This window comes from Salvelinus namaycush, chromosome 36 (genome assembly GCF_016432855.1).
Source record: "Salvelinus namaycush isolate Seneca chromosome 36, SaNama_1.0, whole genome shotgun sequence".
NCBI classification, from domain to species: domain Eukaryota; kingdom Metazoa; phylum Chordata; class Actinopteri; order Salmoniformes; family Salmonidae; genus Salvelinus; species Salvelinus namaycush.
In genome coordinates, this window is record NC_052342.1 from 14,681,171 (window position 1) to 14,704,880 (window position 23,710).

At 48.4% G+C, this 23,710-nt stretch overlaps 1 protein-coding gene across 1 annotated transcript in view; it reads left to right on the forward strand.

Moving 5' to 3' along the window:
• Positions 1 to 2,507: 2,507 nt before the first annotated feature.
• LOC120030247 (fibroblast growth factor 14-like) overlaps positions 2,508 to 23,710 on the forward strand; it is a 43,659-nt gene continuing 22,456 nt past the window's right edge. Inside the window, exons 1-2 of the mRNA XM_038975595.1 lie at positions 2,508 to 2,559; positions 2,950 to 3,078. Coding sequence (XP_038831523.1) covers positions 2,508 to 2,559; positions 2,950 to 3,078 — 181 coding nt within the window. The remainder of the gene's footprint in view (positions 2,560 to 2,949; positions 3,079 to 23,710) is intronic.

A 23,710-nucleotide genomic window follows, 5' to 3' on the forward strand; every position in this document is an offset into this window, starting at 1 on the left:
GTTCCTCCAGAAAGTGAAGAGTCAAGAGTGGAGAGCATTAGCAACATTATCAGTTCTTTGTGATATTGTAAAAAAAACAATGTGTTAGAAAGGATTACCTACACATACTGAGCAGCTCAAATAATTGACAGAAGGGTGCTACATGCCAGACCAAACCGAAATCATCTCTCGGCAGGTCCAACCCATCCATTATCTCAGCGAATCATGTCTAGTTGGAAGATTATTGTCTTTTTCCGTGTCTTAACAAACTAGGCTCGTAATTTAAACTAGGCTCGTATTTTAAACTAGGCTCGTAATTTTATTCGTATTTACAGATGGCATACAAGTTTGCTATTAAGGGACATGAAAGTTCACATGTTCCAGAAGGCATTTCTGCCCCCAAAAAACATTTTGATTTATAAAAAAATTGACTTTCAAATGCTTCTCTTGGATGTAGTGATGCGCAACAAACGCCTAGTTTCCTGAAATGAGTCACATTTTTACAATAACATATGGAAAATTCCGCCTTTCTCGAATCATTATTCGAATCATAGCGAGCAGTAGTTTTCCCACAGTTTTAGCTAGCTAGTGTTTGTTGTAGACTAGTGTGTGTTATGAGAGTGAAACATTGTTGTATTTAACCTTTAAATCACTGGTTAGTGTGTGTGCTTAATTTGCTAACAATGTTTGCAATGGGAAGTAATAGTTGTACATTAGGATTGGGAAATGCGTTTATGTGTTCTTATGATTGGGACCTACTGGATATTATATCAGAGTGAATGGTCTGATTATTCTTTGACATCATGCTGTGTGTGACTGCTGTCTTTCTATCAGCCCTTATGTATTTTTGCAAAATGTGCACTCTCCTACATGGAGTGAGCTTGGTATTTGGTATTTTTGGGGGTATTATATTAGGATCCCCATTAGCTGTAGCTGGTAGGTATTACGGTCGCTGTCATTTCAGCATCACTAGCCTGTGAAACGCACATCATGTGATGTCACTGTTGTCTCTTTAGGTGATAGTGTGATAGTGATGGTGTTAGGCTACCATAGGTAGTGTAAGCAATGTGGCTGTTGCTGCTGCTAATGTTAGTCTGGTGCTGTCTCAGTTTTTCTTGATTTTTGAGTTGGGTACAATGTTAAGGAAAATAGTTTTCCACCTCTTAAGGCCTAGGTCCAATAGCCATGGTTCGCCACTGCCTTTAAGGTATTGTCACATCTACTCCCGCACCACCGCTCTGGGGCTCTATGTCGCTGGTTTACTAACCACCGATCCTGGCAACCATCATTATGCACACCCTCGCCCCATCATTAGGCACACCAAGACTTTATCAATAACCTCTTTACTCCCCTTTATTTAGTCATCAGCTATAGGTTTTCTCTAACGTTCAGTACTGTTCTTTTGTATCTGTTCAGTATAAAACTCACCTTCTGTACCTGCTTTCTGACCCCAGGCGTATATGTTACAGGTATACTATAGGTGAACAACAAGTCACTGCTCCTGCCAATCGCAAGAGTTCCTTAATTCAGTGATCTATTGGTGTAGTCAAAAGAGTGCCCCCTATTGGCAAACCACCACCAATTCCAGCCAATAGTTAGCCACTCTAGGAGGTCCTTCCGCCCACGACAATAAATAAACCCAACCGTGAGGAGAATCTCACAGTGAGAACAGATTTAGATTTAGAATATTTACTGTCGTCCAGACCTTTTTCAAATGTTATTACTTTAAAATGGACTAAATATGTTTGACCAACTGTTCTTTTGACATACATTTGATCAATTCTGACTATTTAAAAGTCTGCAAATCTCTATGATGATAAACTACACTCTACAAGTAAAAAATCGTATATTTCTCTCTATCAAAACAAATGCAAGAGTTTAACATCAGTGGTTGGTGATAAGTGATATGTTTTTATCTGTGGTCATTGTATGCAGCGATGGTTGTCACACTATGTCCCGCCCATAATCACAAATTACTTTCATCTCTCTTATTTGAAGATTCAGTCCTTCATTCATGGTCTGGCAGTGTAAATCTAAACACAGAATGGAACGCATGTATATACCAGCTCTCGTCCTCTACGGATTCTGTAAGTTACTGTATCTTCAGTTCAGATTTTGTGATTCATCAATAGATTTGGTCTCTCACATAGTTGTTCCTGTGTTTAGGTGTGTATATAATGTGCATGAAGAATACGTTTTACTCACAACTCTCCCGTAACTTTTGTTCTCTTTCAGATCTGACCCATGTTGTGTCTGTCTCTCCGCCACACTTAGTGGTGGTCCATTCAGGGGAAAATGTCACCCTGCAGTGCATCAATGTCCTTAAAACCCCGGGACAAGTTGGCTGGTTCAAGCAAGTCAACAGCTCAGAACCCCTGTGCATCACGTCTATGTGGAGCTCAGTGCCAACTGTTCATCATCAAAATGGATTTCAGGTCAAGCATATGGAAATGTTCATGACCAATATAACTATCTTTCTCACAATCGCAGAGGTGGATGTAGCTGATTCTGGTCTGTACTTCTGTGGAATGTCGGATAACTATTTCATCTTCACCAACGCGACTGTCCTGAAGGTCCAAGGTAATATTTTCAATAAACTGTCTGCTATGACACCAAATGCACAAACATTTATTCTAGGTATCAGATATATTTTGGCTAAATGTTAAAGATACAATACTATCATATTACAGTTTGAATAACCATAAATATTTAACTCACCTAATCGTTCAAAAGGTCACAAAGATTATGACAAGGACCCTACAGAGCACTATGAAGAAGGTATGTTAATTCTGTAATTTTAAGTGAGAATCTTTCAGAAATGAATTAATATGATGTACCATGAAAGTACCACAGAATAAAAATAAAGTACAACAGCATTTTATAGCAATCTGAGAATGCTCCATTCTGAATTGGTAGCAAACGGGGTGAAAGTTTGTATAGTTCTGATTCTAATTTAAATCTGTTTTGTAGGAGAGGAAGATGGAACCATGAAGCTCTTCCTATTGGTTGTGATCCTGGGTGTTGTAACTGCTGTTCTATTGATAATCATCCTCATCCTGGTCCTCAGACCTCATCCTGATGCAAACAGACTAAACACAGGTATGGAGCCCATTTCAAATGGGGCCGGCTATTAACTACACTTACATAGTGAAAATGTTTCCCATGACATACTGCAGGGGTAGGCAACCCTGGTCCTGTAGTGCTGCTGCACCTCATGTTTTTATTGTTGAATTTAGGAAATCACTGAACTGATCAATTAGCTTAGTTAGGAAGGTGTGGTGCCGAGTTGGAACAAAATCCAGCAATACCTGTGGCACTGCAGGAACAGGGCTGCCTACCCCTGACATACTATATACTGAGACATGAAAGAGTCATTAAAAGTTATATTGTGAACACTACAATGGAATCAGTTGATATCTTCTCTCATCTCTGTTTTATATCATATCAGGACCTGACTCGCAACGACATCCACAAAATGATCAGGTAAATGCTATTTGTTCAGTGAAATCATTTTGAAAATATAAGCAATTCAGAAACAGTGTAAATTATAATTGTATGTTATGGTGTTTCCAAATCTACAGAACCAAGATCCTGAACAACTGAATTATGCCGTCCTGAATTTCACCTCCAAGAAAAAGAAGAGGGAGAGAAGAAGAGAGAAGGAGCTGGACACCCATGTAGTGTATGCTGCTACAAAATGACAAAGTGGAGGATGGAGAGGAGGACAAGTGGTTTGCCATATCTTTGAATACAAGTTTAAATCTTCCTATATTGTATGTGTAATTAAATCAAATGTATTGAAATGTAAATCAGTAAATATCTAGTAGTTTCTGTGCGTTGTACCTCAGGGTCACTGTAGCCCTCTTCCACTCTGTTAGGCCACACAGCTCAGTGGTACAGAGGTGGTCAGAGAGGGGGAGTTAGACTCAAACCACAACTGTTTAATGGCCACAGAGGAGTAGTTGCCTCTTTTGGCCTCTCTTAGCTTAGTTCTCTGTTGTGTTTATTAGTGATTTGGTTATTCTTTAATAAGTTGGCCGTAAAGGACAAAGTGCCCAGCATTGGACAATTGTATTACATTGATTACTTAAACAAATTTGAGTTTAATCAAACTGTCACATTGTTGTTTGTCATGATGTTATTCGCCGCTTAGTATTTCCTGTCTTCACTGCACTGATCACAGCCCCCTTTTCTGAAAAGCAGCTAGTTGCCTTATAAGGAGAATATGATTGGAGTCTGAGGTAGAGGGGCCAGTGAGGAGCGCATCACTTCCTGTGGTGTGAGTGACAGGGAGGAGCAGCTCAGTGATGAGTGAGACCTGTTGAGGTGAACATCACTGGGCCTCTCAGACTAACACTGGGGGATCTCTCTCTGTCTCTCTCTCTGTCTCTCTCTGCCCACCCAACCAACACATTTTATTTGTTGAAAATGTTCTACATGGAACGAAAAAGGGTTCTGCAAAGGGTGCTCTTATGGGACAGCCGAATAACCCTTTTTGGTTCTAGGTAGAACCTTATTTTCTAAGAGATCTTGCTAAAAAGAACTTGGTCAATGTTCTACCACGTGACATGTGTAAGTAGAAATGCGTGGGTGATTTGAGGGGTGGTTGACTATAATGTGAGATGGAGACAATAGACATATCATGTGTCACCCTCTCTCTGCTGAAGACAAACAACCTGCACTACAGGAAGACTGGCCTTCAGCTCTCACAACACCTCTCAGTGCATCAAAACCACACATTATTTTCACACCTCTCTTCATCCGTTCATCTGGATGATAAACAACAGACCCCTGCTGCTCAGTCAGATGTGCAAAGTTTGTGAAGAATACAAACAAGCTTAATAGCCTTTCCCATAACCTAAAGTATTCAACAAGAGTACAAAGTGCAGATTCAGATTGGGTGTCATCTAAATAGTTTGGTCAACTATTTTCCTTCATGAAAACCTCTGACCCATTCACTCAAACAGAACAACTTCAGTCAGTATCAATGTTCACAGAGCTATTCATTCATGCTTATACAATAAGTGAATACACAGGGATTTGGTGAAAGCAAGTAACATACTACATATAGTCTATTGATATTGGCCTTAGCTTTATCTTTTTCCTGGTGGTGTAGATGATGATGGTGGTTAGACAGAAGAAAACTCCAGTTCTTATGATGGAGAGAAGTACCAGGATTGTCATCTATGGATCAACATCACCATCTGAAAAATATTAAATATACTGTATCACTCCACTATAGTGCGTTTGGCAGCAGCTGAAAACGTGTTATCAGTCATTAACTGTAATGTTAATGTCTTTCTAATAATAACATATGGGTTAAGAAATGTAAGCTACCTTCAACATCCAGCTTGGTCCCGTTCCCAGACAGTAAACAACAGGTGTATACTAACAGTGAAATGCTTATTCACGGGACTTTCCCACAATGCAGAGAGAAAGACATTACAATTCACAAAAGATTTCACAACACATTCAGGCCACTACTCTACTACCAGAGTGTGTATAGTGCGTATGTTATCATGTGTGTATGTGTGTGTCTGTGCCTGTGTGTGTCTCTTCAAAGTCCCTGCTGTTCCATAAGGTGTATTCTTATTTGTTTTTTAAATCTTATTTGACAGCTTTCTTGATGTGGAATAGAGTACCATGCATTCATAACTCTATGTAGTACTGTGCATCTCCCATAGTCTGTTCTAGACTTGGGGACTGTGAAGAGACCTCTGGTGTGCCATTCAGAGGGTGAATGGGTAAAACTAAATAGTTAAATACCTTTGAACAGGGTATGGTAATAGGTTCCAGGCTCACCGGTTTGAGTGTCAAGAACTGGGTTTTTCATGCTCAACAGTTTCCCGTGTGTATCCAGAATGGTCCACAACCCAAAGGACATCCAGCCAACTTGACACAACTGTGGGAAGCATTGGAGTCAACATGGGCCAGCATCCCTGTGGAACGCTTTCGACACCTTGTAGAATCCATGAACTTGTTTATAATGTTTGGTACACAGTGTAAATTGAGAGCAAACCACAAGCACACATTCTTGGGATATTTCTCTCTGACAAAAAGTTTGCATGAATGTTTGTGTACTGACTGAAATTATTCTTTACTTATTCAGATATCGAGGCTCAACACCAACCACAAAATAGCCAAGTAAAATAAACTGTTATATTTACTTGATTTGTGTACATGACCTAAAGATTACAGTACTTGGATTAAGCTATCTTTTAGATTGTATATATTATTTTTTTATTTGATTGATTTGTGTAATCATATTATACAGTATGTTTTCTACAGGATCCGGGTCAGGACCCAGACTCTCTAAACTACGCAGCGTTGAGATTCAGTCAGAAGAGGACAAGGAATAAGAAGACAGCTAAAGGTCTAATAATGGAGATGGAACATGTTGTGTACGCTGCCACAAGATCATGTCTAAATGTTTTCATGTTGATTTCAGTGTAGCACTGATGAAGAACTAATGTAATACACTGAATAGTTGTTTTATAATTGACTGTTGTTGTGCTCTGTCCCCCTATTTCAAGTTGTCAAAAATGTACTTTTGAAAAGTCATCATGGTTGGAGACTGAGGTAGGGTAGGAGTGGCCAGTGAGCATTGCATAACTTCCTGAAGTGTGAGTGACAGGAAGGAGCAGCTCAGTGTTGAATGAGACCTGCTGAGGTGAACATCACTGGGCCTCTCATGACATTTGCCTGAGATATAATGGAATAAATGTTTTTTTTAAAGAACAACTATAGAATAGATTCCCAGTATTTTACCATATTTTTTAATGAAAGATGACATAGCCCTGGGGTAATATGTCTCATTATGTGTAAATATGATTAAAATAAGGAGACAAACTGCAACAAAACTGCCACAAACTGGGGCCCTTTTAACAAAACTCATAATACTTACGGTAATGTACTGTATTGTATATTTAAGGGGAAATAACCAATAAAAAAATAATGTGTGTAAAATGTTGACATCTCTCTCTCTTTCTCTCGCTCTCTCTCTCACTCTCTGTCTCTCTCTCTTTCTCTGCACATCTAAACCACACACTCTCTTCTCACCAATCAGGCTTCACATCTGTTTCCATTCATAACGCCAGACTCTAAATACCTGACCTTAACCAAAACTACCCCAGGTTTTAGACTAGATGTGTGCCATCTGCTGTTTAGTACAATAACCATACATTAGTGGGCTATGTTTAAAAATACCATACATTAAGTGTATTCAACATATTGAACACTTTGGAGCACTTGTAGGCCTCCTTCAGTCATAGTGCCTCCATGATGTATTTGCATGCACAGTAAATTCATCCATAAACAAAAGACCTACTGCTCTAATGTTGAGTGTACAGAGGCAGGTGTCAATCCTCTCTGCAGACTCTGATCTGATGCATTCGCTGCAGACGTTACATACTCGGCCTGTGGTCAGTGTCACCTCGCTGGTATGAACAGGGGTGGATAACAACTCGGCCTGTGGTCAGTGTCACCTCGCTGCTATGAACAGGGATGGAAAACAACTCGGCCTGTGGTCAGTGTCACCTCGCTGCTAAGAACAGGGATGGAAAACAACTCGGCCTGTGGTCAGTGTCACCTCGCTGGTATGAACAGGGATGGAAAACAACTCGGCCTGTGGTCAGTGTCACCTCGCCGCTATGAACAGGGATGGATAACAACTCGGCCTGTGGTCAGTGTCACCTCGCTGGTATGAACAGGGGTGGAAAACAACTCGGCCTGTGGTCAGTGTCACCTCGCTGGTATGAACAGGGATGGATAACAACTCGGCCTGTGGTCAGTGTCACCTCGCTGGTATGAACAGGGATGGATAACAACTCGGCCTGTGGTCAGTGTCACCTCGCTGGTATGAACAGGGGTGGAAAACAACTCGGCCTGTGGTCAGTGTCACCTCGCTGGTATGAACAGGGATGGAAAACAACTCGGCCTGTGGTCAGTGTCACCTCGCTGCTATGAACAGGGATGGAAAACAACTCGGCCTGTGGTCAGTGTCACCTCGCTGCTATGAACAGGGATGGAAAACAACTCGGCCTGTGGTCAGTGTCACCTCGCTGCTATGAACAGGGATGGAAAACAACTCGGCCTGTGGTCAGTGTCACCTCGCTGCTATGAACAGGGGTGGAAAACATCTCGGCCTGTGGTCAGTGTCACCTCGCTGCTAAGAACAGGGGTGGAAAACAACTCGGCCTGTGGTCAGTGTCACCTCGCTGCTATGAACAGGGGTGGAAAACAACTCGGCCTGTGGTCAGTGTCACCTCGCTGCTATGAACAGGGGTGGAAAACAACTCGGCCTGTGGTCAGTGTCACCTCGCTGCTATGAACAGGGATGGAAAACAACTCGGCCTGTGGTCAGTGTCACCTCGCTGCTATGAACAGGGATGGAAAACAACTCGGCCTGTGGTCAGTGTCACCTCGCTGCTATGAACAGGGATGGAAAACAACTCGGCCTGTGGTCAGTGTCACCTCGCTGGTATGAACAGGGGTGGAAAACAACTCGGCCTGTGGTCAGTGTCACCTCGCTGCTATGAACAGGGGTGGAAAACAACTCGGCCTGTTGTCAGTGTCACCTCGCTGGTATGAACAGGGGTGGATAACAACTCGGCCTGTGGTCAGTGTCACCTCGCTGCTATGAACAGGGGTGGAAAACAACTCGGCCTGTGGTCAGTGTCACCTCGCTGCTATGAACAGGGATGGATAACAACTCGGCCTGTGGTCAGTGTCACCTCGCTGCTATGAACAGGGGTGGAAAACAACTCGGCCTGTGGTCAGTGTCACCTCGCTGCTATGAACAGGGGTGGAAAACAACTCGGCCTGTTGTCAGTGTCACCTCGCTGCTATGAACAGGGATGGAAAACAACTCGGCCTGTGGTCAGTGTCACCTCGCTGCTATGAACAGGGATGGATAACAACTCGGCCTGTGGTCAGTGTCACCTCGCTGCTAAGAACAGGGATGGAAAACAACTCGGCCTGTGGTCAGTGTCACCTCGCTGCTATGAACAGGGGTGGAAAACAACTCGGCCTGTGGTCAGTGTCACTTCGCTGCTATGAACAGGGATGGAAAACAACTCGGCCTGTGGTCAGTGTCACCTCGCTGGTATGAACAGGGATGGAAAACAACTCGGCCTGTGGTCAGTGTCACTTCGCTGCTATGAACAGGGATGGAAAACAACTCGGCCTGTGGTCAGTGTCACCTCGCTGGTATGAACAGGGATGGAAAACAACTCGGCCTGTGGTCAGTGTCACCTCGCTGCTATGAACAGGGATGGAAAACAACTCGGCCTGTGGTCAGTGTCACCTCGCTGCTATGAACAGGGATGGAAAACAACTCGGCCTGTGGTCCTGTGTCACCTCACTGCTATGAACAGGGATGGAAAACAACTCGGCCTGTGGTCAGTGTCACCTCGCTGCTAAGAACAGGGGTGGAAAACAACTCGGCCTGTGGTCAGTGTCACCTCGCCGCTATGAACAGGGATGGATAACAACTCGGCCTGTGGTCAGTGTCACCTCGCTGCTATGAACAGGGGTGGATAACAACTCGGCCTGTGGTCAGTGTCACCTCGCTGCTATGAACAGGGATGGAAAACAACTCGGCCTGTGGTCAGTGTCACCTCGCTGCTATGAACAGGGATGGATAACAACTCGGCCTGTGGTCAGTGTCACCTCGCTGGTATGAACAGGGGTGGAAAACAACTCGGCCTGTGGTCAGTGTCACCTCGCTCGTATGAACAGGGATGGAAAACAACTCGGCCTGTGGTCAGTGTCACCTCGCTGCTATGAACAGGGATGGATAACAACTCGGCCTGTGGTCAGTGTCACCCCGCTGATATGAACAGGGATGGATAACAACTCGGCCTGTGGTCAGTGTCACCTCGCTGCTAAGAACAGGGGTGGAAAACAACTCGGCCTGTGGTCAGTGTCACCTCGCTGCTATGAACAGGGATGGATAACAACTCGGCCTGTGGTCAGTGTCACCTCGCTGCTATGAACAGGGGTGGAAAACAACTCGGCCTGTGGTCAGTGTCACCTCGCTGCTATGAACAGGGATGGAAAACAACTCGGCCTGTGGTCAGTGTCACCTCGCTGCTATGAACAGGGGTGGAAAACAACTCGGCCTGTGGTCAGTGTCACCTCGCTGCTATGAACAGGGATGGAAAACAACTCGGCCTGTGGTCAGTGTCACTTCGCTGCTATGAACAGGGATGGAAAACAACTCGGCCTGTGGTCAGTGTCACCTCGCTGCTATGAACAGGGGTGGAAAACAACTCGGCCTGTGGTCAGTGTCACCTCGCTGCTATGAACAGGGATGGAAAACAACTCGGCCTGTGGTCAGTGTCACCTCGCTGGTATGAACAGGGATGGAAAACAACTCGGCCTGTGGTCAGTGTCACCTCGCTGATATGAACAGGGGTGGAAAACAACTCGGCCTGTGGTCAGTGTCACCTCGCTGCTATGAACAGGGATGGAAAACAACTCGGCCTGTGGTCAGTGTCACCTCGCTGATATGAACAGGGGTGGAAAACAACTCGGCCTGTGGTCAGTGTCACCTCGCTGGTATGAACAGGGATGGAAAACAACTCGGCCTGTGGTCAGTGTCACCTCGCTGCTATGAACAGGGATGGAAAACAACTCGGCCTGTGGTCAGTGTCACCTCGCTGGTATGAACAGGGGTGGAAAACAACTCGGCCTGTGGTCAGTGTCACCTCGCTGCTATGAACAGGGGTGGAAAACAACTCGGCCTGTTGTCAGTGTCACCTCGCTGGTATGAACAGGGGTGGATAACAACTCGGCCTGTGGTCAGTGTCACCTCGCTGCTATGAACAGGGATGGAAAACAACTCGGCCTGTGGTCAGTGTCACCTCGCTGCTATGAACAGGGATGGATAACAACTCGGCCTGTGGTCAGTGTCACCTCGCTGCTATGAACAGGGGTGGAAAACAACTCGGCCTGTGGTCAGTGTCACCTCGCTGCTATGAACAGGGGTGGAAAACAACTCGGCCTGTTGTCAGTGTCACCTCGCTGCTATGAACAGGGATGGAAAACAACTCGGCCTGTGGTCAGTGTCACCTCGCTGCTATGAACATGGATGGATAACAACTCGGCCTGTGGTCAGTGTCACCTCGCTGCTAAGAACAGGGGTGGAAAACAACTCGGCCTGTGGTCAGTGTCACTTCGCTGCTATGAACAGGGATGGAAAACAACTCGGCCTGTGGTCAGTGTCACCTCGCTGGTATGAACAGGGATGGAAAACAACTCGGCCTGTGGTCAGTGTCACCTCGCTGCTATGAACAGGGGTGGAAAACAACTCGGCCTGTGGTCAGTGTCACCTCGCTGCTATGAACAGGGATGGAAAACAACTCGGCCTGTGGTCAGTGTCACCTCGCTGCTATGAACAGGGATGGAAAACAACTCGGCCTGTGGTCCTGTGTCACCTCACTGCTATGAACAGGGATGGAAAACAACTCGGCCTGTGGTCAGTGTCACCTCGCTGCTAAGAACAGGGGTGGAAAACAACTCGGCCTGTGGTCAGTGTCACCTCGCCGCTATGAACAGGGATGGATAACAACTCGGCCTGTGGTCAGTGTCACCTCGCCGCTATGAACAGGGGTGGATAACAACTCGGCCTGTGGTCAGTGTCACCTCGCTGCTATGAACAGGGATGGAAAACAACTCGGCCTGTGGTCAGTGTCACCTCGCTGCTATGAACAGGGATGGATAACAACTCGGCCTGTGGTCAGTGTCACCTCGCTGGTATGAACAGGGGTGGAAAACAACTCGGCCTGTGGTCAGTGTCACCTCGCTCGTATGAACAGGGATGGAAAACAACTCGGCCTGTGGTCAGTGTCACCTCGCTGCTATGAACAGGGATGGATAACAACTCGGCCTGTGGTCAGTGTCACCCCGCTGCTATGAACAGGGATGGATAACAACTCGGCCTGTGGTCAGTGTCACCTCGCTGCTAAGAACAGGGGTGGAAAACAACTCGGCCTGTGGTCAGTGTCACCTCGCTGCTATGAACAGGGATGGATAACAACTCGGCCTGTGGTCAGTGTCACCTCGCTGCTAAGAACAGGGGTGGAAAACAACTCGGCCTGTGGTCAGTGTCACCTCGCTGCTATGAACAGGGATGGATAACAACTCGGCCTGTGGTCAGTGTCACCTCGCTGCTATGAACAGGGGTGGAAAACAACTCGGCCTGTGGTCAGTGTCACCTCGCTGCTATGAACAGGGATGGAAAACAACTCGGCCTGTGGTCAGTGTCACCTCGCTGCTATGAACAGGGGTGGAAAACAACTCGGCCTGTGGTCAGTGTCACCTCGCTGCTATGAACAGGGATGGAAAACAACTCGGCCTGTGGTCAGTGTCACTTCGCTGCTATGAACAGGGATGGAAAACAACTCGGCCTGTGGTCAGTGTCACCTCGCTGCTATGAACAGGGGTGGAAAACAACTCGGCCTGTGGTCAGTGTCACCTCGCTGCTATGAACAGGGATGGAAAACAACTCGGCCTGTGGTCAGTGTCACCTCGCTGGTATGAACAGGGATGGAAAACAACTCGGCCTGTGGTCAGTGTCACCTCGCTGATATGAACAGGGGTGGAAAACAACTCGGCCTGTGGTCAGTGTCACCTCGCTGGTATGAACAGGGATGGAAAACAACTCGGCCTGTGGTCAGTGTCACCTCGCTGATATGAACAGGGGTGGAAAACAACTCGGCCTGTGGTCAGTGTCACCTCGCTGGTATGAACAGGGATGGAAAACAACTCGGCCTGTGGTCAGTGTCACCTCGCTGCTATGAACAGGGATGGAAAACAACTCGGCCTGTGGTCAGTGTCATCTCGCCGCTAAGAACAGGGGTGGAAAACAACTCGGCCTGTGGTCAGTGTCACCTCGCCGCTATGAACAGGGATGGATAACAACTCGGCCTGTGGTCAGTGTCACCTCGCCGCTATGAACAGGGATGGATAACAACTCGGCCTGTGGTCAGTGTCACCTCGCTGCTATGAACAGGGGTGGAAAACAACTCGGCCTGTGGTCAGTGTCACCTCGCTGCTATGAACAGGGGTGGAAAACAACTCGGCCTGTGGTCAGTGTCACCTCGCTGCTATGAACAGGGATGGAAAACAACTCGGCCTGTGGTCAGTGTCACCTCGCTGCTATGAACAGGGGTGGAAAACAACTCGGCCTGTGGTCAGTGTCACCTCGCTGCTATGAACAGGGATGGAAAACAACTCGGCCTGTGGTCAGTGTCACCTCGCTGCTATGAACAGGGATGGAAAACAACTCGGCCTGTGGTCAGTGTCACCTCGCTGCTATGAACAGGGATGGAAAACAACTCGGCCTGTGGTCAGTGTCACCTCGCTGCTATGAACAGGGATGGAAAACAACTCGGCCTGTGGTCAGTGTCACCTCGCTGCTATGAACAGGGGAGGAAAACAACTCGGCCTGTGGTCAGTGTCACCTCGCTGGCTATGAACAGGGATGGAAAACAACTCGGCCTGTGGTCAGTGTCACCTCGCTGGCTATGAACAGGGATGGAAAACAACTCGGCCTGTGGTCAGTGTCACCTCGCTGCTATGAACAGGGGTGGAAAACAACTCGGCCTGTGGTCAGTGTCACCTCGCTGCTATGAACAGGGATGGAAAACAACTCGGCCTGTGGTCAGTGTCACCTCGCTGCTATGAACAGGGGTGGAAAACAACTCGGCCTGTGGTCAGTGTCACCTCGCTGCTATGAACAGGGATGGATAACAACTCGGCCTGTGGTCAGTGTCACCTCGCTGGTATGAACAGGGGTGGAAAACAACTCGGCCTGTGGTCAGTGTCACCTCGCTGCTATGAACAGGGGTGGAAAACAACTCGGCCTGTGGTCAGTGTCACCTCGCTGCTATGAACAGGGATGGAAAACAACTCGGCCTGTGGTCAGTGTCACTTCGCTGCTATGAACAGGGATGGAAAACAACTCGGCCTGTGGTCAGTGTCACCTCGCTGCTATGAACAGGGGTGGAAAACAACTCGGCCTGTGGTCAGTGTCACCTCGGTGGTATGAACAGGGATGGAAAACAACTCGGCCTGTGGTCAGTGTCACCTCGCTGGTATGAACAGGGATGGAAAACAACTCGGCCTGTGGTCAGTGTCACCTCGCTGCTATGAACAGGGGTGGAAAACAACTCGGCCTGTGGTCAGTGTCACCTCGCTGCTATGAACAGGGATGGAAAACAACTCGGCCTGTGGTCAGTGTCACCTCGCTGCTATGAACAGGGGTGGAAAACAACTCGGCCTGTGGTCAGTGTCACCTCGCTGCTATGAACAGGGATGGATAACAACTCGGCCTGTGGTCAGTGTCACCTCGCTGGTATGAACAGGGGTGGAAAACAACTCGGCCTGTGGTCAGTGTCACCTCGCTGATATGAACAGGGATGGAAAACAACTCGGCCTGTGGTCAGTGTCACCTCGCTGCTATGAACAGGGATGGATAACAACTCGGCCTGTGGTCAGTGTCACCTCGCTGCTATGAACAGGGATGGATAACAACTCGGCCTGTGGTCAGTGTCACCTCGCTGCTATGAACAGGGATGGAAAACAACTCGGCCTGTGGTCAGTGTCACCTCGCTGCTATGAACAGGGGTGGAAAACAACTCGGCCTGTGGTCAGTGTCACCTCGCTGCTATGAACAGGGATGGAAAACAACTCGGCCTGTGGTCAGTGTCACTTCGCTGCTATGAACAGGGATGGAAAACAACTCGGCCTGTGGTCAGTGTCACCTCGCTGCTATGAACAGGGGTGGAAAACAACTCGGCCTGTGGTCAGTGTCACCTCGCTGCTATGAACAGGGATGGAAAACAACTCGGCCTGTGGTCAGTGTCACCTCGCTGGTATGAACAGGGGTGGAAAACAACTCGGCCTGTGGTCAGTGTCACCTCGCTGATATGAACAGGGGTGGAAAACAACTCGGCCTGTGGTCAGTGTCACCTCGCTGCTATGAACAGGGATGGAAAACAACTCGGCCTGTGGTCAGTGTCACCTCGCTGATATGAACAGGGGTGGAAAACAACTCGGCCTGTGGTCAGTGTCACCTCGCTGGTATGAACAGGGATGGAAAACAACTCGGCCTGTGGTCAGTGTCACCTCGCTGCTATGAACAGGGATGGAAAACAACTCGGCCTGTGGTCAGTGTCATCTCGCCGCTAAGAACAGGGGTGGAAAACAACTCGGCCTGTGGTCAGTGTCACCTCGCCGCTATGAACAGGGATGGATAACAACTCGGCCTGTGGTCAGTGTCACCTCGCCGCTATGAACAGGGGTGGAAAACAACTCGGCCTGTGGTCAGTGTCACCTCGCTGCTATGAACAGGGGTGGAAAACAACTCGGCCTGTGGTCAGTGTCACCTCGCTGCTATGAACAGGGGTGGAAAACAACTCGGCCTGTGGTCAGTGTCACCTCGCTGCTATGAACAGGGATGGAAAACAACTCGGCCTGTGGTCAGTGTCACCTCGCTGCTATGAACAGGGGTGGAAAACAACTCGGCCTGTGGTCAGTGTCACCTCGCTGCTATGAACAGGGATGGAAAACAACTCGGCCTGTGGTCAGTGTCACTTCGCTGCTATGAACAGGGATGGAAAACAACTCGGCCTGTGGTCAGTGTCACCTCGCTGCTATGAACAGGGGTGGAAAACAACTCGGCCTGTGGTCAGTGTCACCTCGGTGGTATGAACAGGGATGGAAAACAACTCGGCCTGTGGTCAGTGTCACCTCGCTGGTATGAACAGGGATGGAAAACAACTCGGCCTGTGGTCAGTGTCACCTCGCTGCTATGAACAGGGGTGGAAAACAACTCGGCCTGTGGTCAGTGTCACCTCGCTGCTATGAACAGGGATGGAAAACAACTCGGCCTGTGGTCAGTGTCACCTCGCTGCTATGAACAGGGGTGGAAAACAACTCGGCCTGTGGTCAGTGTCACCTCGCTGCTATGAACAGGGATGGATAACAACTCGGCCTGTGGTCAGTGTCACCTCGCTGGTATGAACAGGGGTGGAAAACAACTCGGCCTGTGGTCAGTGTCACCTCGCTGCTATGAACAGGGATGGAAAACAACTCGGCCTGTGGTCAGTGTCACCTCGCTGCTATGAACAGGGATGGATAACAACTCGGCCTGTGGTCAGTGTCACCTCGCTGCTATGAACAGGGATGGATAACAACTCGGCCTGTGGTCAGTGTCACCTCGCTGCTAAGAACAGGGGTGGAAAACAACTCGGCCTGTGGTCAGTGTCACCTCGCTGCTATGAACAGGGATGGAAAACAACTCGGCCTGTGGTCAGTGTCACCTCGCTGCTATGAACAGGGGTGGAAAACAACTCGGCCTGTGGTCAGTGTCACCTCGCTGCTATGAACAGGGATGGAAAACAACTCGGCCTGTGGTCAGTGTCACCTCGCTGCTATGAACAGGGGTGGAAAACAACTCGGCCTGTGGTCAGTGTCACCTCGCTGCTATGAACAGTGATGGAAAACAACTCGGCCTGTGGTCAGTGTCACCTCGCTGCTATGAACAGGGGTGGAAAACAACTCGGCCTGTGGTCAGTGTCACCTCGCTGCTATGAACAGGGATGGAAAACAACTCGGCCTGTGGTCAGTGTCACTTCGCTGCTATGAACAGGGATGGAAAACAACTCGGCCTGTGGTCAGTGTCACCTCGCTGCTATGAACAGGGGTGGAAAACAACTCGGCCTGTGGTCAGTGTCACCTCGCTGCTATGAACAGGGATGGAAAACAACTCGGCCTGTGGTCAGTGTCACCTCGCTGGTATGAACAGGGATGGAAAACAACTCGGCCTGTGGTCAGTGTCACCTCGCTGATATGAACAGGGGTGGAAAACAACTCGGCCTGTGGTCAGTGTCACCTCGCTGCTATGAACAGGGATGGAAAACAACTCGGCCTGTGGTCAGTGTCACCTCGCTGATATGAACAGGGGTGGAAAACAACTCGGCCTGTGGTCAGTGTCACCTCGCTGCTATGAACAGGGATGGAAAACAACTCGGCCTGTGGTCAGTGTCACCTCGCTGGTATGAACAGGGGTGGAAAACAACTCGGCCTGTGGTCAGTGTCACCTCGCTGCTATGAACAGGGATGGAAAACAACTCGGCCTGTGGTCAGTGTCACCTCGCTGCTAAGAACAGGGGTGGAAAACAACTCGGCCTGTGGTCAGTGTCACCTCGCCTCTATGAACAGGGATGGAAAACAACTCGGCCTGTGGTCAGTGTCACCTCGCCGCTATGAACAGGGATGGATAACAACTCGGCCTGTGGTCAGTGTCACCTCGCTGCTATGAACAGGGGTGGAAAACAACTCGGCCTGTTGTCAGTGTCACCTCGCTGCTATGAACAGAGGTGGATAACAACTCGGCCTGTGGTCAGTGTCACCTCGCTGGTATGACCAGGGATGGATAACAACTCGGCCTGTGGTCAGTGTCACCTCGCTGCTATGAACAGGGATGGATAACAACTCGGCCTGTGGTCAGTGTCACCTCGCTGCTATGAACAGGGATGGATAACAACTCGGCCTGTGGTCAGTGTCACCTCGCTGCTAAGAACAGGGGTGGAAAACAACTCGGCCTGTGGTCAGTGTCACTTCGCTGCTATGAACAGGGATGGAAAACAACTCGGCCTGTGGTCAGTGTCACCTCGCTGCTATGAACAGGGGTGGATAACAACTCGGCCTGTGGTCAGTGTCACCTCGCTGCTATGAACAGGGATGGATAACAACTCGGCCTGTGGTCAGTGTCACCTCGCTGCTATGAACAGGGGTGGAAAACAACTCGGCCTGTGGTCAGTGTCACCTCGCTGCTATGAACAGGGATGGAAAACAACTCGGCCTGTGGTCAGTGTCACCTCGCTGATATGAACAGGGGTGGAAAACAACTCGGCCTGTGGTCAGTGTCACCTCGCTGCTATGAACAGGGATGGAAAACAACTCGGCCTGTGGTCAGTGTCACCTCGCTGCTAAGAACAGGGGTGGAAAACAACTCGGCCTGTGGTCAGTGTCACCTCGCCGCTATGAACAGGGATGGATAACAACTCGGCCTGTGGTCAGTGTCACCTCGTTGCTATGAACAGGGGTGGAAAACAACTCGGCCTGTTGTCAGTGTCACCTCGCTGCTATGAACAGGGGTGGATAACAACTCGGCCTGTGGTCAGTGTCACCTCGCTGGTATGACCAGGGATGGATAACAACTCGGCCTGTGGTCAGTGTCACCTCGCTGCTATGAACAGGGATGGATAACAACTCGGCCTGTGGTCAGTGTCACCTCGCTGGTATGACCAGGGATGGATAACAACTCGGCCTGTGGTCAGTGACACCTCGCTGCTATGAACAGGGGTGGATAACAACTCGGCCTGTGGTCAGTGTCACCTCGCTGCTATGAACAGGGGTGGAAAACAACTCGGCCTGTGGTCAGTGTCACCTCGCTGCTATGAACAGGGATGGAAAACAACTCGGCCTGTGGTCAGTGTCACCTCGCTGGTATGAACAGGGGTGGAAAACAACTCGGCCTGTGGTCAGTGTCACCTCGCTGGTATGAACAGGGGTGGAAAACAACTCGGCCTGTGGTCAGTGTCACCTCGCTGATATGAACAGGGATGGAAAACAACTCGGCCTGTGGTCAGTGTCACCTCGCTGGTATGAACAGGGGTGGAAAACAACTCGGCCTGTTGTCAGTGTCACCTCGCTGGTATGAACAGGGATGGAAAACAACTCGGCCTGTGGTCAGTGTCACCTCGCTGGTATGAACAGGGGTGGAAAACAACTCGGCCTGTGGTCAGTGTCACCTCGCTGATATGAACAGGGATGGAAAACAACTCGGCCTGTGGTCAGTGTCACCTCGCTGCTATGAAAAAGGGGTGGAAAACAACTCGGCCTGTGGTCAGTGTCACCTCGCTGGTATGAACAGGGATGGAAAACAACTCGGCCTGTGGTCAGTGTCACCTCGCTGGTATGAACAGGGATGGAAAACAACTCGGCCTGTGGTCAGTGTCACCTCGCTGCTATGAACAGGGGTGGATAACAACTCGGCCTGTGGCCAGTGTCACCTCGCTGGTATGAACAGGGATGGAAAACAACTCGGCCTGTGGTCAGTGTCACCTCGCTGCTATGAACAGGGATGGATAACAACTCGGCCTGTGGTCAGTGTCACCTCGCTGGTATGAACAGGGGTGGATAACAACTCGGCCTGTGGTCAGTGTCACCTCGCTGGTATGAACAGGGGTGGATAACAACTCGGCCTGTGGTCAGTGTCACCTCGCTGCTATGAACAGGGATGGAAAACACTCGGCCTGTGGTCAGTGTCACCTCGCTGTCTATGAACAGGGATTGATAACAACTCGGCCTGGGTCAGTGTCACCTCGCTGCTATGAACAGGGATGGAAAACAACTCGGCCTGTGGTCAGTGTCACCTCGCCTGTATGAAACAGGGGTGGGAAAACAACTCGGCCTGTGGTCAGTGTCACCTCGCTGGTATGAACAGGGATGGAAAAACAACTCGGCCTGTGGTCAGTGTCACCTCGCTGGTATGAACAGGGATGGAAAACAACTCGGCCTGTGGTCAGTGTCACCTCGCTGGTATGAACAGGGGTGGAAAACAACTCGGCCTGTGGTCAGTGTCACCTCGCTGGCTATGAACAGGGTGGAAAACAACTCGGCCTGTGGTCAGTGTCACCTCGCTGGCTACTGAACAGGGATGGAAAACAACTCGGCCTGTGGTCAGTGTCACCTCGCTGCTATGAAAAGGGATGGATAACAACTCGGCCTGTGGTCAGTGTCACCTCGCTGGTATGAACAGGGATGGATAACAACTCGGCCTGTGGTCAGTGTAAGAACAGGGGTGGAAAACAACTCGGCCTGTGGTCAGTGTCACCGTCGCTGCTATGAACAGGGGTGGAAAACAACTCGGCCTGTGGTCAGTGTCACCTCGCTGTATGAACAGGGAGGGACGGAGGGGGAGATATGTGTGTGCATGTGTGCGTGCATCCATATGTGTTTGTTTGTGTGTTTGTACGTGTGCACTCCTGCGTGTGTGCCTGTGTGTGTGTGTTGCCACATGTGTTTGTGTGTTACTGTACGTGTGTGTGCACTCCTGCGTGCCTGCGTGTGTGTGCGTGTGTTACACAGTGCAGGGTGGTCTCTGAGGCCAGTGTGGATCCTTGCAGGTTCTAGCGGTATTGACTAATTAGCTCATCCGTCAGGGCCAGGGGCCAAGGGCTAGGGGGCCAAAGAGGGAGTAAAACCCCACCCCTCAACCATCTCAACCCCCCTCCTAAACCAGACATGAGTAATCACCCTGACAACCTGAGGACAAGGTTGAACGAACAAGCAACAGTTTGAACACTGTGTTCCTAGTTCATTCCGGGTCAGAAAACCTCCAACTAGGCACACTCGCTTCAGGGTTTATCTTATGTGACTGTTTGGCAAGACAGGGATATGTACTAACAAGCCTAAATTCAATCTGGTTCTTACTGTAGGGGCAAAAAGGGTAGTTGACCTGAATCTAACACTCGTATGGTTTGCGGACAGCAGCGGTAAAAGGGTTTTGTGTGTTTAATGTATACAGTAGTGGTGTTGTAAATACGCTATAGATACTGTACGTCACATACAGTACAGTGCATTCGGAAAGTAAGTTACACATTTAGTTACGTTACAGGCTTATTCTAAAATGTATTGAATAGTTTCTTTCCCCTCATCAATATACACACAATACCCCATAATGACAAAGCAAACACCACTTTTCAGAAATTCTTGCAAATGTATAAAATAAAATAAAAATGGAAATATGACATTTACATAAGTATTCAGACCCTTTACTCAGTACTTTGTTGAAGCACCTTTGGCAGCGATTACAGCCTTGAGTCTTCTTGGGTATGACGCTACAAGCTTGGCACACCTGTATTTGGGGACTTTCTCCTATTCTTCTCTGCAGATCCTCTCAAGCTCTGTCAGGTTGGATGGGGAGCGTCGCTGCACAACTATTTTCCGTTCTCTCCAGAGAGGTTGGATTGGGTTCAAGTCCGGGCTCTGGCTGGGCCTCTCAAGGACATTCAGAAACTTGTCCATTCAGGCATTCAGGCCAAATAGTTCTGTCTTGGTTTCATCAGACCAGAGAATATTGTTTCTCATGTTCTGAGAGTCTTTAGGTGGCTTTTGGCAAACTCCAAGCGGGCTGTCGTGCCTTTTACTGAAGAGTGGCTTCCTTCTGGTCACTCTAACAAAAAGGCCTGATTGGTGGAGTGCTGCAGAGATGGTTGTCTTTCTGGAAGGTTCTCCCATCCCCACTGAGGAACTCTAGAGCTCTGTTAGAGTGATTATCGGGTTCTTAATCACCTCCCTGACCAAGGACCTTCACCCCCGATAGCTCAGTTTGGCCGGGTACCCAGCTCTAGGAAGAGTCTTGGTGGCTCTAAAGTTCTTCCATTAAGAATGATGGAGGCCACTGTGTTCTTGGTGACCTTCAATGCTGCAAAAAAATTTGGGTAACCTTCCCCAGATCTGTGCCTCGACACAATCCAGTCTCAGAGCTCTACGGACAATTCCTTCGACCTCATGGCTTGGTTCTTGCTCTGACATGCACTGTCAACTGTGGGGCCTTATATAGACAGGTATGTGCCTTTCCAAATCATGTCCTATCAATTGAATATACCACAGATGGACTCCAATCAAGTTGTAGAAACATCTCAAGAATGATCAATGGAAACAGGATCCACCTTAGCTCAATTTCGAGTCTCAAAGTAAAGGGTCTTAATACTTATGTAAATACGCTATTTATGTTTTTTATTTTAATATATTTGCAAACATTTCTAAAACTCTGTTTTCCCTTTGTCATTATAGGGTATTGTGTGTAGATTGATGAGGGGAAAAAAGTAATTTAATACATTTTAGAATAAGGCTGTAACGTAACATAATGTGGAAAAGGGGAAGGGGTCTGAATACTTTCCGAATGCACTGTATACTGTGTGTGTGCCCAATCACAACATTTTTCTTTATGTATAGGCCTATATACTGCACTCTGTCACTGTCTCCACACCCGTCCACACCCCATACAACTGACCAATGATATCAACAGAGCATCCTAATGAAATATCTGTCTAGAGAAGGAGCACTCTCATTCTGGCATCATCTCAACAACACACACACACCACACACACACACACACACACACACGCACACACATGCACAAACACACAGACAAACACTCCATTAGGGTGGTTCTACAGGGAGGTAAATGTCCCTCAACAGTAGCTGGTGTTCCTTATGACCTCCTCTAGTCTTAACAATGGCATTGCGGCAAAACACAGCTGGCTATACTCTACTATGCCTTAGACAAGAAACCATTCGCATGTACTCGGTCACACACACAAAGGCATGTACGTACGTGCGTGCTCATGCAAGCACACACACACAGGGAAAGGAATAGCTAACTATTACAAATTACAACAGCATGATAGATTTGGGAGCTGAGAAACCCCAAAATATAATCTTTCCCAGTTAGTGTTCTGTATGACAGTCATTAAATGGCACAGGATGTAGTTCATAAAGCGTGTCTGTGATATTAAATATTGGGAAAGATTGTGTGTGTGTGTGTGTGTGTGTGTGTGTGTGTGTGGTGTGTGTGTGTGTGTGTGTGTGTGTGTGTGTGTGTGTGTGTGTGTGTGTGTGTGTGTGTGTGAATACCACTGTATATTAATCTATGTATTGTGTCTGTCTATGGATAGATAGCAGCGATCAGAATGCAGAACCTTCAGTGCTTCACCCATTGAGCCCATAACTCTGTCACATTAAATGCATTTATTGTGTTCGCTATAGCTGCACTATATTTAGGAGGTGGTGGAATCCTCCTCTCTCCTCCTTCTTCTTGTGTCCCTCTTTTCTACCCCTCATCCCTTGCCTCCCTCGTTTCCTCCATCCCCCTCCATCCTCCTCTGTTTCCCTCTGTGCCCCTCCTCCACTCCTGCCTCCTCTGTGTCCCTCTGTGCCCCACATCCATTCCTACCTCGTCCTCCTCTGTTTCCCCCCTCCCCTCCTCCCTCATTGCCTCCCTCCCTTTCGGGGCTGTGTAATGTCACGTGACAGAGAGAGGTGATCCCTATCTTGCGGGCAGTGCCTTCCTGCATCTCAATAAGGCCTCGGGGTTGGAAAGAGCTACTCAAGGAGTATAGCAGGGGGGAAGCAGAGAGAGAGAGAGAGAGAGAGAGAGAGAGAGAGAGAGAGAGGAGAAGGGGTGGGAGAAGGAAGATAATGAAGGAGATAACAAAACCCAAGCAGGAGATCTGGAACTCACTTTATATAGGGAGTCACCCAGGTGAAACATACCACATAACATGAAAACACACCCTTTCTCTTCTCTCTGTTATTAGCAGTGTTGAGTCATTGTATAAATGTTTAAAAGTTTACTTGGTCCAACTTTTCCCCAGCCTGTTAGTAAGCCGGTCAGTTCTGCTGCCTGATCAGAGCTGGCTGTCCCAATTATGTCTACCTTCCTCTGTCAGTTTGTTTACACCTGCGTACTGTAGGATGTGTGTGTGTGTGTGTGTGGTGTGTGTGTGTGTGTGTGTGTGTTGTGTGTGTGGTGTTGGTGTGTGTGTGTGTGTTTGTGGTGTGTGTGTGTGTGTGTGTTGTGTGTGTGTGTGTGTTCTCCTGTTCGTCCATGTGTGTGTGTGTGTGTGTGTACTCCTGTTCGTCCATGTGT